Source organism: Fukomys damarensis, unplaced genomic scaffold (genome assembly GCF_012274545.1).
Source record: "Fukomys damarensis isolate Sample0158 unplaced genomic scaffold, DMR_v1.0_HiC HiC_scaffold_37, whole genome shotgun sequence".
NCBI lineage: Eukaryota > Metazoa > Chordata > Mammalia > Rodentia > Bathyergidae > Fukomys > Fukomys damarensis.
Genome location: NW_022900949.1, coordinates 10,467,445 through 10,486,426, shown reverse-complemented (window position 1 = coordinate 10,486,426; position 18,982 = coordinate 10,467,445). Strand labels below are relative to the sequence as shown.

The 18,982-nt window shown below is 52.9% G+C and overlaps 3 protein-coding genes across 7 annotated transcripts in view; all 3 read left to right on the top strand.

Annotated features, from left to right (window-relative positions):
- The window catches only part of Dazap1 (DAZ associated protein 1), a 17,215-nt gene extending 12,804 nt beyond the window's left edge, over positions 1-4,411 (top strand). For 3 of the 5 annotated variants that reach the window (XM_010634930.2, XM_010634928.2, XM_033759817.1), the window contains 2 exons: positions 847-1,023; positions 3,453-4,411. In XM_010634930.2, coding sequence (XP_010633232.1) covers positions 847-1,023; positions 3,453-3,628 — 353 coding nt within the window. In that variant the 3' untranslated portion in view covers positions 3,629-4,411. The remainder of the gene's footprint in view (positions 1-846; positions 1,024-3,452) is intronic. The other 2 variants (XM_010634931.2, XM_010634929.2) reach the window with 1 other exon arrangement.
- A 4,279-nt stretch (positions 4,412-8,690) lies between these two features.
- Rps15 (ribosomal protein S15) lies at positions 8,691-11,062 on the top strand. The gene is made up of 4 exons (XM_010634926.3): positions 8,691-8,790; positions 9,129-9,214; positions 10,612-10,846; positions 10,916-11,062. The coding sequence occupies exons 1-4, from the start codon at positions 8,788-8,790 to the stop codon at positions 11,027-11,029; spliced, it is 438 nt and encodes a 145-aa protein (XP_010633228.1). The 5' UTR covers positions 8,691-8,787; the 3' UTR covers positions 11,030-11,062.
- Positions 11,063-15,905: 4,843 nt separating this feature from the next.
- The window catches only part of Apc2 (APC regulator of WNT signaling pathway 2), a 22,987-nt gene continuing 19,910 nt past the window's right edge, over positions 15,906-18,982 (top strand). Inside the window, 2 exon segments of the mRNA XM_033759627.1 lie at positions 15,906-15,920; positions 16,121-16,188. Of these exon segments, the coding sequence (XP_033615518.1) occupies positions 16,135-16,188 (54 nt within the window). The 5' untranslated portion in view covers positions 15,906-15,920; positions 16,121-16,134.

The window sequence follows — 18,982 nt, the reverse complement described above, 5'->3', positions numbered from 1 at the left end:
TGTGTGTGTGTGTGTGTGTGTGTGTGTGTGTGTGTGTGTGTGTGTGTTTGTGTGCGTGTTTAGTACCAGGGATTGAACTCAGGACCTTGTACTTACAAGGCGGTCTTGGTGCTACTGAGCTAAAAAATCTCAAGCCCTTACTGTGTACATACTTTTCTTATTGGAGATCTAGATTAAAATCTGTTACCATGCCCAGAATGTTAGAGTGCTTTCCTTATGTCCTTCAGATGTGAGGACCCAGGCCCATGCAAGTAACTGGGTTTCCTGGTGCCCATTTCAAAGGTAAAGACAAACGGGAGACTCACCTTATACCTTACACCACCTTACGCCGTGTGGCTGAGGCAGGTGGCTCAGGACAGAATTAACGTGGATGTTGTGTAATCTTCTTTTTATATCCAGGGTATGTTGCACACTTGAGGCAAACCACAATTAGAACCAGTCACATTTGGGGCCTCAGGCCATTTTTGGCCAAGAACCAAACTGGGAACTTCAGTCCTACAGTCTAGCACTTGGGAAAATATCTCCTATTTATTTGTAATAAGACGTGGTCCATCAGAACCCAAGGCTGTCAGCTTGCTCTGCTCAGTCTTTGTCTTGCAGAGCGCTCTGGTGCCTCACCTTCTGCAGTTGTGTTTGTGCTGTGTGGGGTGGAAGCTGTCTGTCATTTCTAAAGTACATTTTACCATGGAATTCCTCCCTGCTTCAGTACTGTCCAGCATTGCCTGCTACGGCTACAGTCTCTCTGGGATGGGCCCAAGAGAGTGGGTCTCTTGCAGGTTCTAGGTGGAAATCTTCACAACCGTGGCTGCATACCACACCTTGTGTTCTGCTCTCCTGTGCCTGCAGGTTTTGGCTATGGGCCTCCACCCCCACCACCTGATCAGTTTGCCCCTCCTGGGGTCCCTCCTCCACCTGCCACACCTGGGGCAGCACCTCTGGCCTTCCCACCCCCTCCGTCTCAGGCCACCCCAGATATGAGCAAGCCCCCGACAGCACAGCCGGACTTTCCCTACAGTCAGTATGGTGAGTGCCTGCAGCCTCCCGTGTGGCCTGCTGCTCCCAGGAAGCCCCTGGGCCTGCAGGTTTGGAAGCCCAAGACCAGGCTGTGGGAGGTGGATTCTGCAGTCACTCTCAGGACTCAAAGCCTTCCTGTGTGCTTGGTTGAGACCCTTGGTAGGGAAGGGCCCCAGGCACTCTTCTCTTGGTTACTTTGGTTTTTGGCAGCAGCAGTCCCCTGTGGGAGGATGCTCAGGGCTATAGTAACCCTGGCTGGGCGACAGGCATCAGGGTGGGCTAGGGGCTGGAAGCAGCTTATCACCGTGTGGATGCTACCTTGATGTGCCCAGAGGGAGGGTTGCGGGGGAGGCTGGGTCAGGGCAGCCCCATCTCTGCATGTCTGTCAGTCTTGCCCTGCCTGGAACCCAGTACCAAGGCCTGCCTCATTCAGGACAGATGCAGGGTATTCCTTAGAGGGGCGCTGCACACTGCTGGCTCCTTGGGGAACCTGGAGACACTTGGCGTGGATAAGGGTCCAAGAGGGTCACTGCCAGTTGCAAGTTGGCTGACCTCAGTCCCAAGAAACTGTGCTGGCCAGGATGGGTAGATGGATGGTGCTATCATTGCCCACATTGTTATTTGTTTGTTTGTTTGTTTTTTGGTATCAGGGATTGAACTTGGGACCTTGTGCTTGCAAGGCAGGCAGCAGAACCACTGAGCTAAATTCCCGGTCCACCCACATTGGTTTTTGTGGTTGGCTTTTTTTCCTGAAGTTGGTTTTTTTGCTTGGGGTATTGGAGATGGAATCTAGGGTCTCTGCACTGAACAGAATAAATCTTCAGCCCTTATTTTTATTTATTCATTTATTTTTTAATAATTGATTTTTTTTCTTTTTTCTTCACTTTTCTTTTTTGGTATTGTGAATCGAATCCAGGGCCTCGCACTTGCCAGGCAGGCACTGGGTCACTGAGCTACATCCCTGGCCCAATTGATTGGGTTGTTTTGTTTTTTGGTACCAGGATCAAACTTAGGACCTTGTGCTTGTGAGGCAGGTGGCAGAATCACTGAGCTAAATCCCCTGCCCTGATTGGGTTTTTTCATACAGGGTTTCTCTATGTAATTCAGAAGGCCTTGAACTTACTATGCATCCCAGGCTGGCCTCAAACTTATGATGATCCTCCTGCCTTTCCTAAGCGCTGGGACAACAGGCATGCCCTATCACACCTGGCTTAGTTTCTTTGGGTGGGTGGTACCAGGGATCTCACTCAGGACCTTGAGCTTCTGAAGCAGGTGACGCAACCACTGAGCTAAATCCCTGACTGTTAGTTTTTGTTTGGAGACAAGGTCTCAATCATTATGTTGCCCAGGCCAGGCTTTCTTGAGCTTACAATCTTAGAGTGCTGAGCCATGTGCTTCACACTGGGTTTGGCTTTGCCACTGCGTAGCCCGGTGTGCTGTGGCTGCAGGGAGCCAAGCACCCACGTAGGGCCTGCATCTGACTCTTGTGGTTGCCTGGATTTTGTCTCTTGCCAGGCCTGGGTCTATTCCTTGTTTACTCTAGGGTCAGGCTGAGCACCCGTCTGTCTCTCTCTCCACTGTCCTTCCATTGCCTGCAGCCTGGAAGTGGCATCCTCAGCGCTTTTGGCAGGATGGATAATGGCAGTGCCCTCAGGATCTCTGCGGGCTCCAGGAGTGTCCAGGGCCACGTCTACTAGTCACCAAGTGGGGAGCCCAGAGTCTGAGCAGGCCTTCTGGTAGAGCAGAGTCCAAGCCATTCACATAAAGACAATGCTGCCCCCTTTCCCAGCAGTGTCTCCCATCCCAGAGGTTGGAGGTGTGGGTGGCTGGGTCTATTTTAGGGATAGAGGGCCTGCCCAGTGGATACTGTCACTGTGGCACTGGTTGGTCAGCATGCGCTGAGCCCTTGTTACTAACCTGCCAGTCTGGCTGCTGATTCGAGATCCCACAGGGCACACCATGTAGACTCTGGGGCCCAGCCTGGAGAGGCACCTGTGCCACACTAGAGGTGCAGGCTAGAGGTGTGGGCTGTGTCTACCCCATGGACCTGTCCTGGAAGTGCACATGCGTGTGAGAACAAACTTTCTAGAAGCCCTGGGTTGGGTCTCCATGACAGCTGGACAGTGTGTTGCAAAGCCAGGTGCTTCGCTCACCTCACTCAAGAGCCTTGGGAGGACAGCGGAGCACATGACCTATGAAGGATCGGAAAGCCTCTCTTCCATCTGTGTGGGTCCTGACCATGAGAGTTTAAAGATGAAACTCCCTGACTTGTCTGTCTGCCAGTTCCTCCAGCCAGCCAGGTCCTTGGTGCCCTCCTGCCCTTTGGGGCTCTTATATTCCACACTCGTCTCAGAGTCACGTCCAGGCTGCCACCCAAGGTCAGAGCTGACGGGCACGTGGGCCACCGTGGCCCAGAGCTCACAGCGCTCTCTCCCCAGCAGGTTACGGGCAGGACTTGAGTGGCTTTGGACAGGGCTTCTCCGACCCCAGCCAGCAGCCCCCTTCCTACGGGGGCCCCTCTGTTCCTGGCTCGGGGGCCCCCCCCGCCGGTGGCAGTGGCTTCGGACGAGGTCAGAACCATAATGTGCAAGGATTCCACCCCTACCGACGCTAGGATGGCGCCAAGTGGACATCCACACCGCTGAGCGCAGGATTTGAAACTTGTGAACTTGTGACAATCAAACTTGTCGGAAAAATAGCGACTCAACCTGGGGGTGGGGGGAGGGCAGAGGCCTGGAGGTGGCTGTGGGTATCTGGACTGCAGTTTTTAAATACGTTTCTTTCTCTGACCCATCAGCACAATAAAAAAAAAAGTCACTGGTTTAACAACAGGGTTTAAAAAAATGTCTTCAGCTTTAATTCAAGACTTCAGGTTTCTTTTCCTTCCTTTTTTTTTTTTTTGAGATTTATTTTCCTGAGCCTTTTGTTTTACCGTATATTGTAAACTTTTATGTTAAAAAATATACATTTACAATTGTGAGATTTTTAAGAAATTTTCTACGATGTATACTGGCTTATTTTTTAATTTAAAACAGGGTTTGGTTGGCACTGGTGGGGGTGGGGGAATTTTGGTCCCCTCACTCCTGGCTTGGGGGTTGGGACTTGTTGGTCCAGAAACTCTGGGAGCTAAAGAAGAAATCTACTGAGTGTGTTTTGTTTTTTGTTTATTCCTTGCTTTTGTCAGTTGGCTGCCTTGTGGCATCAGTGGGGCAGGTCACACCCTGCTGGCCACCTGGCCCGTGTGGCAGCACTGACATTGAGGTGGCATGGACCCCGCGCGGTAGGCGAGGCCTTGCTGGAAGGCCACCTCCCTTGGGCATGTGGCTTCGGGGCACTTCCCACTGACCAGTTTGACCCTGGTTTGAATAAAGACAAGTGCATTTGGATTAGAAACCCACATCGTGTCCTTCTTTCTCGTGATCTCGCCTGTGCTTCCTCTTCCCCAAGATGTGCCAGGGAAGACAGGGAGCCCAGACATGGCCTGCACTGCACTTGTGAGCAAGGCCTGATGGCACCTGGCTTGTTTGGGTTTGGGAGCCTGGAGGGCTGCAGGTGTGAATTATAGGGCAATCGGGGCTACCCCCAGTTGTGTTTGGGGTGTGTTGTGGTTGGTCCGAGTCCCCATGAGCCCCTCGGCTCTGGTGCCCCACCTTGTAACCAGGAGCCTGGGTCTGGGCCAGTCACAGTGTTACTGTCAGGCTATCTCCCCTTCTCAGGGTGTGGGTCATAGTTTGCCATGGCAAGCAACACCGACAGGGTCTGGGCATTAGGACAGGGACATCGTCAGAGCATTTTACTCTGGCAGGAAGACCACAGTCAGTAGTAGTTGGAGGCGTGGTGGAGCAAGCCTGTAATTCCAGTACTTGGGAGGTCAGGGCAGGAAGATCACTATAAGTTCGAGGCCAGCCTGAACTACACAGTAAGACCCTACTTCAGAAAACCAGGAAATGGACTGCTGGGGATTTAGCTCAGTGGTTCCACTGCCTGCCTTGCAAGTACAAGGACCTTGACACTGCTGGGGATTTAGCTCAGTGGTTCCACTGCCTGCCTTGCAAGTACAAGGACCTGAGTTTGATCCCCAGTACCAAAAAAGAAAAATCCCAGAAAACAGGAAACAAAACAAGACATAGCCAGATTGGTAGCACACACATATCCTGTCATTTAGGGGGTTGAAGCAAAATTATTGGAGTTCAAAGCTAGCCTGGACCCTTTTTTTATCTGGTTTTGGTCAGTGGTTCCACTGCCTGCCTTGCAAGTACAAGGACCTGAGTTTGATCCCCAGTACCAAAAAAGAAAAATCCCAGAAAACAGGAAACAAAACAAGACATAGCCAGATTGGTAGCACACACATATCCTGTCATTTAGGGGGTTGAAGCAAAATTATTGGAGTTCAAAGCTAGCCTGGACCCTTTTTTTATCTGGTTTTGGTTTTGTTTTGTTTTGTACCGGGGATCGAATTTGGGACCTTGGGCTTGTGAAGCAGGTAGCGGGTAGAAGCACTGAGCTAAATACCTGGCCCTAGTTTTGGTTTTTTTGAGTTAGGGTCTTGCTGTTAGTTCAGGCTGGCCTTAAACTCATGGTGATCTGCCTCAGCCTCTCCATTGCTGGGATTATAGGTTTGTGCCACCAGGCCTGGTGAGCCTGGAATTTATAGCAAGACCCTCTATAAAAAATAAAAACAAAAAACTTTAGAAACTGGGTGTGGTGGTGCATGCTGTAATCCCAGCACTGGGGAGGCTGAGGCAGGATGATGACTGTGAGTTTGAGGCCAGTCTGAGCTATATAATGAGATCCTGGTCTCAAAAAAAGGGGGGGGGGCTTGCTGGGTTAGGTATAGCATCCTAGCAAGAAAAAAATGTCCAGCATGGTGCACATCTAATCTGAGCACTCAGGAGACTGAGGCAAGAGGATCACTGCAAGAAGTTCAAGGCCAGCCTGGGCTAGCTACATAAATGCAGGGCCAGCCTGGACTATGTAGCAAGACCCTGTCTCAAATACAAAAAGGGCTAGGGATGTAGCTCAGTCCAAAAACCTTGGGTTCAATCTCCAGTGATACACAGTGCTGAGGATAGTGGTAGACAACTGATCCCAGGTACATGGGGGGATGAGGCAGGCAGATTGCAAAGTTTAAAGCCAGCCTGGGCTGCACAGCAAGACCTTGTCTCAAAATGAAGAAAAAAATTTTTGAAAAGGGCTGGAGGTGTAGAGTGCCCCCTGAGTTCTATCCCCAGCACCACACAAATCAAGGGGCAGTAAGGGCCCAATGTGATGGGGTGAATGCAGCAGCCGCCTCCTAGGGGAGGGAGGAGCATGAGCCATCCGCGCTGTCCTCACAGTGCTCTGCCGTGCTGCTCTGTCCGCTCAGTTCTCCCCATTTTCTGCCCTGTCTGCTTTATCTGGTCCTCTTCTCAGGCTAACAGGACAACTGTTAAGCACTCCAAACTAAGATGGGGAAGTTATTCCTGCCCAGGGCCTTTGCACTTCCCTGTTCAAGATGCCTGCCTCCCAGCAGAACAGCGGACCTCTGTAAACCCAGCGCTCCTGGGTGCCACCTACCTTCCCTGTTGGCTCCGCATCATGAGCCTTTGGTTCCTATTTACCTTAATGCTTCCTTTTGCATCAATAATTATCATTGTTTTTCATGATTCACATAGCAGGTGCTCTAGGGCTTACATTGAAAAAAAAGATTTTTAATACAGGTCAAATTTATCATTCTCATTTTTCTATTCAGGCAGTGACGAGGATTAAACGAGACCTCTTTGCATGCTAGGCAAGCGCTGTACCCTCAGCCCACTCATTATAACCACTTTATGTGCCCTGCTCAGGAGCATTAAGCACATTCACATTGTTGAGTGAGTAGCTGTCCCCGCCTTCCACCCCCAGCACGTTCCCATCTTCCTAAATGGAAACTTTGTCCCCAGGAACCACTAATTCCCATCCCTGCGCCCATGAGTCTACTTTCTGTCCTCGGTGTTTCCTGTCCATGCAGCCTAACCAGTGTGTCCTTCTGTGTCTGATGTCTCACTGAGCACCGTGTCCTCCAGGTCTGTCCATGCTGTGGCAAGTGTCACAGCCTTGCTTCTGGTGGCTGAGTGACGTTCCAGTATGTAGGTGGGCTGTGCTGTATGTATCCACCCACCGATGGACATTTGGGTTGCCTTCATGTGTAGCTTTTGTTTTTGTTTTGTTTTTTTTGAGACAGAGTCTCACTGTGTAGTTGAGACTGACCTGGAACTCACTTTCTATCCCAGGCTGGTCTCAAACTCACAGTGATCCTCCTGCCTCCGCCTTTTGAGTTCGCCAGGATTACAGGCGTGCGCCACCACACCCGGCCATGAGTGGCTTTTGTGAACATGAGTATACAATTACTTGTTCAAATCTCTCCTTTCAGAGCTGGGCGTGGTGGTACAGGCCTGCAGGACTACATAGGGAGACGCTATCTCACTCACTCCAGCGGTCAGAAAGCATTCAAGTCCCTCCTTCACTTCTTTCTGTATTTTTCCAGGAGTGGAATTCCTGCCTCGTACAGCTCCACTTCTTATCCTACTGGCCTTCAGGTTTACTGTAACAATTCCAGTGAGATAGGGCAATAGCATTCCTCCATACCTCTCTAATAAACACTTCCTCCTTTTTGGGTGTGTGTGTGCTTTAAAAAAAAAAATTTTTTTTTTTTGGATGGGTTCTCACAGTGTTGCCCAGACTCAGGCAATCCTGCTTGCCTCAGCCTCCCCAGTAGCTGGGCCTAGTGCCTCACACCTGGCTAATTCTAGTATTTATACAGATGACTTCTGTATGTGTCATGAATCCAGGAACACCTTGTCTTATTTACTAGTTTGTTTAAATTTATGTCTTAAGCCGGTTGTAGTGGACCTGTAATCTCAGCACGAGAAACTGAGCCAGGAGGAGCATGGATGCGAGTTGGAGGACCGCTTTGGCTACATAGTGAGTTCGAGGACAGCTGGAGGTATGACTCCTGGCCTTGTCAAAAAAAAAGTCTATTAAAGCTTGGCTAGGGCCGGGGATTTAGTTCTGCTGCCCGAGTTCCATCCCTGGACAACCCCCTCCCCCAAAGCCTGACTGGCTCTTTTCAGGAAGGCTAGGTCCCCTCTGTGTTCTCTTTCTCAGTTCTGACTCTGCTACAATGTCCATACCATGTGGTTCTTGTCTGCCTCTCCCAGTGGGCCCGAAACCCTGAACCACACCTTACAAATATCGTATATATTTGCTTAGATGGGTGCTGTTGGGTAGATTACAGAACATGCACCTGTGTGCTCAGAAACAGCAGTGACGTATGTAGTTTTTTGTTTGTTTTTTGAGACAGGGTCTCACTATGTAGTTGAGACTGACCGGGAACTCACTATGTAGCCCAGGCTGGCCTTGAACTCACAGCAATCCTCCTGCCTCAGCCTCCCGAGTGCTGGGATTACAGGCGTGCGCCACGACACACAGCTCTTTTTGGTCTTTTTGTTTGCTTTTGGTACCGGGAATTGAACTCGGGGCCTCCCTCTTGCCGGGCAGTCGCTGCGTAGCCTAACTACATCCCCCCCACCCACCCCCGGCCCAATTTACAGTTTTTGTCAGGGTTTATTTAGCCTATCCGAAATACAAATCTCTTTCGACTCCCTCTGCTTGTCCTTTGCCCTCCGGACAGCAGGGGGCGAGCGTCTTCAGGAAGACGGAAGGGTACGAATGGTTGAGGGGCTGTACTCGCAGGCTGCCTTGTGATAACTGCGCAGGCGCGAGAGGGGCGGTCTTTTCCGAAGAACTGGCAAGATGGTGAGTCCTCCCCGTCGGAGGTTCTGTGGCAGGCATATCCGGCGCCATCCGAGCTCCTGCTAGTCTGTGGGGGCTGGGGTTGGGCCCCGCAGTTATGGAGGTCCGCTGTAAACCTCCGAGGCCTCAGATGGGGCCCATGGGGGCGGGCCTGGTGGTTCTCGGGACCACCCAGGTTGGGGAAGGCCTGTCGGACCCACCTGTCCCCGCCGAGCCCCCGTAGCCCAAGTCGCATATGCCTCTCTGGGAAGGCCTGGGAGTAGTGTGTCCTTACGGCCTTCCGTGGGGGCACCCGCGGTGGATCTCTACCTCCCACTCACCCTCGACCCGCGCTCGTGCAGGCGGAAGTGGAGCAGAAGAAGAAGCGAACCTTCCGCAAGTTTACCTACCGCGGCGTAGACCTCGACCAGCTGCTGGACATGTCCTAGTAAGGGGCCCGGCCGGAAGACGAGGGGCGGGAGAATGAGAGGGGTCCTGTCTGGTTTAGGACGGGAGCGCGGGGTGTCATGGCGGCTGTGGAGAGTGGGCTCGGAGGAGGAGACTGGGTCGGTCGCAGTGGCCTTGAGCCTGGCTTATTTACATATTTGCCGTCGTAGGGATTGAACCCAGGCCCTTTATACTGAGTTGCATCCTTAACCCTTTTCATTTTTTATTTTTTGAGACAGAGTCTCGTTAAATCATTTAAGTTGCCCGGGCTTGGCTCAAACTGGAGCTCCGCCTGGCTCACCTTTTCTGCCGAGGGCCCCGTCGCCAATATTTTGTGTCAGTTTCTGCTGAAGTGCAAAGGCAGTCATTGCCAGCCTCCAAAAAGTAAATGGGTGAGGCTGTGTGTCGGTGAAATTGTTTAGGAACATCGAGGCTTTTATTTAAATTGGACGCGGTTTGCCTTGAGACTTCACCCGTTTGCAAATGCAGACAGCCCGAGTATCCAAGGTGTGTTATGAAAACAGGCAAGAAAGTGGCTCATACAGGTACAGGTGGGTCTGTGGCACCTGGATGGAGGGGAAGGAGGCTTTGCTGACTGCCAGTATGACCCGGTGTCACTTGGAGGGAGAGCTGGCGTGAAGGATTCAGCTACCTGGGGTTTCTTCCACTCCTCCTCTGAAAATTGAACCCAGAGCCTTTGCACTGAGCTAAATTCTCAACCTTTGTGTTTTGCTTTGAGATGAGGTTTTTCTAAGTCGCCCAGGCTGGACTCTTATCTTACTACTCCTGCCACATTCTCCCAGAGTGCTAGTGTTACAGGTGTGCACCACCACATCCTATTTAATCTGGAACTTTAACAGGCTGCTGGCTGGCTGTGGGCCTTCTAGATTCTTGGTGGAGCAATGGCAGGGATGATGAGCCTTGGGCCTTGTGCATGCCAAGAGCATGCTACTGCTGAGCTGCACCCAGCCCTATTGGTTTTTCAGGCTGGCCTTAAACTTAGCATGCAGCACAGGCTGCAGTCCTGCCTCAGCCTCCTGAGTTCTGGGGCTATGTGGGTGGGTACCACCAAACCAGACTTTCCCTGGATCCTTCAGTGGACTTTGGCCTGAGGTGGTAACTGCCAAATCACCACGGGAAACTGGGTCCACGTCTGTTCACTGCTCTCTAAACTGCCTCGTGGTGGTTGTTAAAGTGCCGGGAAGGATTCCTCAAACTGAGCAGGGGTGTTGCTGCTATGCTGCTGGCGTAGCCGTGTGTAAGGCTCTTGGTGCACTGTAGGGAGCAGTGCGAAATCCAGTATAGCCTGTGTCCCTGGGAGGACCCCTTCCTGGTCCTCTACCCCCTGCAAGTTGGAGGGTTCTGATCCCCCATGCCCTCTGCCTCGCCTGCCCCCAGTGAACAGCTGATGCAGCTCTACAGTGCACGGCAGCGGCGGCGGCTGAACCGCGGCCTCCGGCGGAAGCAGCATTCACTGCTGAAGCGCCTGCGCAAGGCCAAGAAGGAGGCACCACCCATGGAGAAGCCAGAGGTGGTGAAGACGCACCTTCGGGACATGATCATTCTGCCCGAGATGGTGGGCAGCATGGTGGGCGTCTACAATGGCAAGACCTTCAACCAGGTGGAGATCAAGGTATGTGTGGGGCTCGGGTGGGTGGGGGACCCTGCTGGGACAGTTCCTGATCCCAGTCTGTCTCCACAGCCTGAGATGATCGGCCACTACCTGGGCGAGTTCTCCATCACCTACAAACCCGTGAAGCATGGCCGGCCTGGCATCGGGGCCACCCACTCTTCGCGGTTCATCCCCCTCAAGTAGCCACCTGGCCAATAAAGGCGCTACTGTACCCAGTCTCGTGTGCCACTGTCCTTCTGGGTGTCAGCTCCAGGAGGGACCTGGGTTGAGGTCCTAGTATGGGACTCAGGTTGGACATCCACGGTGGTGACTGTGGGCTGTCTACAACCTGTGGTGTTCAGAGTTCACCCCTGACAGCCGTGCTCACTGTGGCTGGCCTTGGCCACCTCTCAGGACCCCCAGGAGAGAGCAGAGGGCCAGTTTGGTGGGGTGTGGGAGGTCTCCTCATAGACAGCCCTGCTCTAGGGCCTGCACTCTGTCCTCTGGATGGGGTTGTGCAGGTAGGGTGAGCAGCAATGACCCATCTGCTAGCTCCAAGAAACCCCCGACCTAGTTGTGTGCCTGCCTGGGGCCTCAGGACAGTCCATAGAGTCCCCTGTGCCCCTAGCAGCTGTGGTGCAATCGGCCACACCAAGGCCCCAGAATGGGGCCTTCCCTGGACCTTCAGTTGCCCTGGTCAGAGAGGCCTCCAGGGGGCAGGGTCACAGCAAACTCCCCAACATTTGGGACAGAATTGCCTTTTCTGTAAGTTTGAGAACATGGTGGATCTCAACTTGAGCAGAGCTGCCAGAGCAGCAGCAGGCTCCCTGATGGGCAGCGGAGAAACTGAGGGTGCCCAGGCTGTGGCCTAGGAGAGTGGAAGAGGAGATATGCTGCCCTTAGTGCCCCTCTAAATGTTCAGTGGGGCACCCCGGGTGGGCAAAGTTCCTGTACACAGCCCCCCCCCCCCGGCTCTAGTGTTGTCAGCCACATTTGCTTGTGATGTTCGCTCAATTTGGAATCAAGAATTAAAGGAGAGAAAGGGACTGTGGGTTTTTTCCAATCTTTCTGGAAGGAGTTGCAGCAGAGGAAAGATTGCCTGAGGCCAAGACTTGGGGCCCCAGCAGCTCAGGAGGCTGAGGAAGGAGGATTGTGAGTGAGTTCTGCCTGGGTAGCTTAGCAAGACCAAATAAAAAGGACTGGGGATACAGAGGCCCTGGGTTCAATCCTCTGTGCTACTCTCCGGCCAAAAGTTTGGTGAAAGGCTGGTGATATGGGAGCTAGGCTTAGCTGGGAACAGCTGGGTTGATGCCCATTGTTATGAGGGTTCAAACAAGGGTGGCTGCTCTGGTGTGGTATGAGGTTAGGTGGTTATCAGTGTGGCCAGGTTGGGCAGTCTGGACTTGGGCTCAGTGTAAATCCCTTGTGAGTCACAGCTGAAGTGTGTGGCTGCACTGGTCAGGGTCATTCCCCTGGGGCAGCAGAACCTTTGTGACCCAGCTTTGCATACTTGGCTGTGTCCAGCCCAAAAAAAAAAAAATGTGGAGGGTTGAGGATTTGTTTTGTTTTGTTTTTGGTACCAGGGATCGAGCTTGGGTCCTTGAGCTTGTGAGGCAGGCAATGGAACCACTGAGCTAAATCCTTGGCCCAGTTGAGTCTTAATTTTGTCTTCAGGAGTTGTTTTGTTTTTTTTAATGAAATGACTCAAATGTTAGAATTGACTTTTTCATGCCAGACTGGCGGAGTTGGGAAGTAGATACCCAACTCTGTATGCCTTTTTCTGTTTGTTTTTCACAGCAGTGGAGAGGAAGCACAAGTCCTCACACATGCTAGGCAAGACAAGCTCCATCACTGAGCTGCACCCCAACCCTGGAAGCTGGTGTTTACTGCTGAGTATTAAGTGACAAATGTGGCCAGAGCCACTTTGAGCCCCAGGTCCTTGTAAGGAAGTGAAAGATATCTGGGGGTAGACAGAGGACCCCATATCGCCTGCCTGGGCAGGTAGTCTTGCCAGCACTTAGGCCGCACTGGGCACACACTGTCTTGCCTGTGCCACTGAAAATACCCAAGGGATTTCCCTGTCCTAGGCTGCTCCCAGGGTACAAGCGGCCTTTCAGACCTTCACTGCTTGTTCCTTTGTGGTGCTTGATGACAACGGAGTCATTCAAGACCAGGGGAAAGAATCCACACTCTTAAGTACAGAACATTGTATTGGGAATGGTTTGTCCTGGGCCCAGCTTGTGCTAGGCTCCCTGGCACCCTCATTCCAGGACCACTTTGGGGTGTCAGGAAAGGACTGGGCCTCTACTAATTACCCAGGTTCACTGTGCTGCCTCTTCTCTCAGCTGCAGGCCCAGGCCTCTGGTCACATCCACACCTTTGGGCTTCCTGAGGCTGCCCCTCTGATGGCCCCCTGGACACACCCAGAACCTGAGTGGGTGTCCCCTCAAGTCTAGGCCCTGTTCCCAGCATCTTCGCAGACCTCATTCGAGCTGAGGCCCTGACTCCTACTATCTGTCAGCTCCTCTAGATCCATCCCTGGGTCCCACCATATGGAGTAAAAGACAATTCGCAGGATAGAAATTCTGTGCTACTCAGATTCTCCATACTAATAACTTCATACCTGGCAGGGAAACTTGGCAAACATAAAATGGGCCATAAAAAGATTTCCACCCTCACCCCTCCCACCTGGTACAGCATTCACATCACAACCTGGATAAATTCTCCCTTTTTTTTGGTTTTTTGAGACAGGGTCTCACTATATAGTTTAGACTGCCCTGGAATTCACTTTGTTAGCCCAGCCTGGTCTCCAACTCACAGTTTCCTCCTGCTTCAGCCTCCCAAGTGCTAGGATTACAGGGATTTTTTTTTTTTTAAGACAGAATCATTTATTGTGACATGTTCACGATATATAATTAGTGGAGGGACAAGTTACAAATAATATTTATAGTACCATCTTGTTTTGATTTCTTAAATCAAAATATCAAAAGCATACACTCGATGGTTTTATACATGAAGACTTTTTCCACAGCTCTGACCAGGGGTTGTAATTCCTTCTAAATCTCAACCTCAACCAAATTCCTGAAATGTTTTCTGGGCAATAGAGACTTCCAGGAATCATTATCTTGTAGTTTGAGACAGTAGCTTCTCCCCTTGATTTTCTGTTCTATATTGATGGAACTTCAGTTATGGGTTCAAATTTCTCTAATTGAGTTTATTCTGTTTTAGCTGGTACAAATGCAAATTGGGCTTGCCTGCTAGTAAAAGGTGTCGTTCTTTGGACTTTCATTTATGTGACACAGAATAAGTCATAAAAAGTAAAGTATGATTTTTCAAGAGAAAGAAAGCTGTTACCTTTTAAATGCAAGTTACGAAACAATGTTTAAAACAATGCCAGCTCTTTAAAATAAAAAGAACAGATGGGTAGAAAAAGGTAGGGCATACAATATTTTATTTCCTTATGTGATCCACGTCCAAATCTTACTTGTTCGACAAAGTTTTGAATACCTAGCATTTCCAGATACTGCCAGGCAAAATCCATCCATCCATCTCAGAGTGTGCCACCATGCCTGGCATCCTGGGTAAATTCTCAACCCCAGACTTTCCCACTGCCCACCACACCTCAGGGTCCTGGAATGCCCTCACTTGGTCCCTGGCTCTCACTTCCCTTTCAGCCCCTGTCCTCACCTTCTCTGCTAAGGCAGCACCTCTGTGTTCATGGCTTTCCTGACATAGTACGGTTCAGGGTGACACATTCCCGTGGTCCACTCCTTGCCTGGCATCTAACCAGGCAACCTTCCCAGCCCCTCCCCAGCATACTTCTCTGGCCTCTGCCCTCGGACCTGCGCCATCACCCTGATCTCAGGCTTCCCACAGTCTGTTCTCCCCATTTCCGATAGAGGGCACCGCTCTGCTCTGCCCATAGGTCTCCATAGCTCCTACAAAGCTGAGTCCTGAGCTGCGACACAGCTCACTGGTAGAGCGTTATGAAACAATGCTGGGTGTATTAGCACGCTCCTATAATCTTAGCACTCTAGGAGGCTGAGGCAGGAGAATCACAAGTTCTAGCTGGGCCTAGGCAATTTAGGAATATTCTCAAAAAACACTGGGCAAAAAAACACTTGGCATGTATCTCACAGTAGGAAAGTCCTGGGTTCAATCTCCAGTATTGCTCCCCACCCCACCCATAAAAAGCCCAAACCCCGCGGCCCCAAGACCCTATGTGACCTGCCCAGTGCCTTCCCACATGGTTCTGCCACCTGCCTCGCAAGCACAAGGTCCTGAGTTCAATCCCCGATACCAAAAAAAGAAAAAAAAAAGTCATCAGTGCCTTCTCACAACTTTGCAACCCCGTTCCTGGTCGCTCAGCCCCAGACACCACCAGGTCCATTCAAGTGCCCTTCTCGGAGCCTCCAGGCCACCTGCCCAGACTTGGCTTTTCCTGCTTGGCTTCCCAGTGGCCCACCATGCTGTCTACCACATTTACCAAGGGCCCAAGTCTTCCCCGGATTGTTCATTGTATCAGTCTTTTTTTTTTTTTTTTGACAGGGTCACTCTGTTCAGACTGTCCTGGAACTCACTGTGTACTCGAGACCAGGCAGGCTGGTCTTTAATTCGCAGCAATCCTTCTGCCTCAGCCTCCCGAATGCCAGGATTACAGGCGTGCGCCACCACGCTCGGCCAGTTTGTTTATTGTACAGGGATCGGCACACAGTAGGTGCGTAGTACAAGTTTAAAAGACTACCAGCGGTGTCATTGCCAATAGAGCGAGGCAAATTAGGCGCTCAGCAAATGTTCGCTGAATGACTAATGAATTTGCGCACCTGGGTGGATTCCAGAGGCACCCAAGCTTCTGCCCGGGAAGTGACTGTGCAGGGTGGCGCCTTTGTTCCTCCAAGGCCGTGCCGCCAGGCCCCTTTTCCTCCCGCTCCCTACCCCTTGCCAACTCTGAAGTGTCCCCCATTCCCACTGGAACAGTGCCCCTCTCTCCCTCTCTCCTGTCTGCACACATGGCCCTCGACCGCTCTTGCACTCTCAGGACCTCAGGCCATCCTGCCTGAGCAAAGCATCCTGCGCGGGGCGCACGCTGTCCGAGGCAGCCGCGGCTCGATGGGGCTCCTGGGGCTCCTGAGCCTGCTGCACTCGGCCTTCTTCGGGGACCAGGTAGGGAGCGGGGATCCTAGTGGGGGTCGAGGGTCCGGCCCCAGGAACATCAGACAGGGTGGGGTCCGGGCTGTGGGAATGGCGGCCCCAGCGGCGGAGGGTGCACAGACCAGCGTGCTGAGACTTAAAGAGGCAGCCGCGGCTCGATGGGGCTCCTGGGGCTCCTGAGCCTGCTGCACTCGGCCTTCTTCGGGGACCAGGTAGGGAGCGGGGATCCTAGTGGGGGTCGAGGGTCCGGCCCCAGGAACATCAGACAGGGTGGGGTCCGGGCTGTGGGAATGGCGGCCCCAGCGGCGGAGGGTGCACAGACCAGCGTGCTGAGACTTAAAGGGTTGGGGTTCAGGCTCAGAAGTCCTGGAGATGGTTGCCAGGGAAAACGCCGCCACGCGATGTTCACTGGGCAGAGAGCCCCTCCTCTGCGCCTCAACGACCCCCACCCCTCGGGTGTGCGCAAGCGCAGTGTGCTGGCCCAGCCCTCGGCTCCGGAGAGAGACCCTTAAGGCTCTTTCCACGGTGGGGACACGGACAGGGGCTCACTGAGTCGCATGGGGAACTGCTGTGGGTTGCACGGTACGGAGGCTCCGCCTTGCCCAGGGTGGGGGTGCTGGGCCACGCCCTGCACCTCTCTAGTCCTCAGTTTCCCCTCCTGCGCACCGGCCAAGGGTCCACTTCGCTGTTCCCTAACGCTGACATTTCGTCATATCCATACTACCCAACCCGAGCGCTTTGCCTGCCTCCGTGGCCATTCTGAGTCCTGCGGCATAACAGCCCCTGTTGAGGGGAAACTGAGGCTGGGGATGCATTGAGAGCCCAAGGTCACCCGGCCTGGAGCAAACCCAGGGCTCGTGCGCGGGAGGCGCAGCTCTGCGGAAGACAAGGCCTGGGAACTGTCCGTGGTGCTGATGGGGACCGCGGGCTGCCCACTCCCCGCTAGGGAAACTGAGGCCCACCACCGTGATCCCCTGCAGTGGCAGCCCCTTCCCGCCGGTAAGAGGACTGCCCTGTCACCCAGCTCACGGCGTCCCTGTGTTTGCATCATGACCTGGTGTCTTTGAGCCTCACTCTGACCCATACTCTGCACCAAGGGGGGCAGCCCATTTTGCCCCCAGCCCTGGAGATAAGAGAATCAAGGAAGCAGGCCGGGCACCAAGGGGACAGGGACAACCTGGGGTCCGACAGGAGGCCCAGTCATACTCCTGAGTAACCCTTGAGGGTTGGGGCTGGAGGAATCCCAGGGTGGGGGTGAGAAGCAGCCAGCTAAGAGGTGGGAATTCTCAAGACAGCAGCAGTGGGGGCATGGGACATCGCGGGGAGAGGGCCTCAGAAGGGGCCCTTAGCACTGTGTGAGGCAGTGGCAGGTCCAAGCCTTGGTCACATACAGAGAAAGGAGGGAGGGAGGCCCAGCAACACAGGAACTCCAGGGACGTTCTTCCTTGCCCTGACTCAGTTTCACCAGGATGGGACTGGCCATTGCACACCCTCCCCTCAAAATCCCTTGTCTCTCGAGAAGGTCTGAGGAACTGTGACATTTGAGTCATCGGGGGAAATGGGATTTCGTCCATATGAGGGAGGCGGGGATTGGCTGACCCACCATCCAGTGAACAAAACTGGAAACTGAGGCTGGAGAGACAATCCCAAGGTCACACAAGGAGATGAGACAGAACTGAGGCAAGGCCCTATCCCTGCCCAATCCAGCCTTGCCTAGCTCTGGCCTGAGCTTTTGTGAGTTCGCCAAGGGGACCATCTCCCCATCTGCCATACTGTGGGATTTGAACCCAAGGTCTTCACACTTTCTACATCACCATCCCTTTTGTATTTTGTGACAGTCTTGCTAAATCACCAAGTTGTCCAGGCTAGGGCTTGTGATCCTCCTGCCTCAGCCTCCCAGAGTGCTGGGATTCTGGGCATGCAACACTACACCCAGCTTCAGTCCCACTTGGTGGCTTGCCATGGCCATGCCCTCCACCCCTCTACCACAGGGCTCCACAGACACCCATCTCCTGAGCTCTCACTGATCTTTCCTTGGCCTTGAGCCCTTGTCCCTCCTGATCCCTGGCCTCTTTTACATCTATGTCTGGCTCTGGAGGCCCCAGATGGTGAGGCCCAGTCTTCTTGGGCCCTGGCATTGCTGGTCCACCATATGCACTCAGGGCTCTAAACCCTACAGGAAAGAACATTTTCCTCTGTGCACTAGACTGCATTAGCCTCCCCAGAGCCTCCCTGCACCCATTTTACATGTGGGAAAATGAGGGGTGAGAGGTCAGTGATTCTGTCTGGCCTCTCAGGTGTTAAACAACAGAGGCAAATCCCACACCTATGACTTCCGGCACTGACCACCTGTTCTGTCCTGTGACATGTATTGGTAGCAAGGGAACTGGGAGTTAAACCCTCAAGTAGTCTCTGGGGACCCATTGGGGACCAGGGACAGCTGGAGCTACCCTCCTGGGACCACTGGCCCCTCCCTCCTCTGGTTTCCTGTCTGTGAGGGTGGATTTGGGGGTGGGGGACAAGGACCAGATTGAGACAGGAACTGAGTGGAGAGAGAGATGCGAGGAGGGACAAGAGTCTTAGATATCAGATGGAGGGCGTGACACTTGGGTGAGGAGACAGGGAGAAAAGAGGACGGACCCCCCAGGTGTTTTGCAGCATGAATGTCCATCCCCCTAAGTCCCCTCCCCCAACTCTGTTCGCCCCTGATACATCCACACAAGCTGGACTGGACCGGTGGGGAAACTGCTGGCCTGGTTGCTAGTTGCCTGTGCGCTGGGGACCCCGCCCCCCCGCAAGGGTTCTGATGTAATATCCAAGATTTGGTATTTTACTGTAATTCCGCGAATCCGGTCACAGGAGATTTCAGAGGCCATTTTACCCTGTGATGGGATGGAGGACACGGAGTCCTGATTCTCAGGGCATTCTCTTCCCTTGGGTTCATCTATCCTACCCCACACACATCCCGCTCGCGCACCCGAAGCCCCCCTAGCCAAAGCTGAGGCC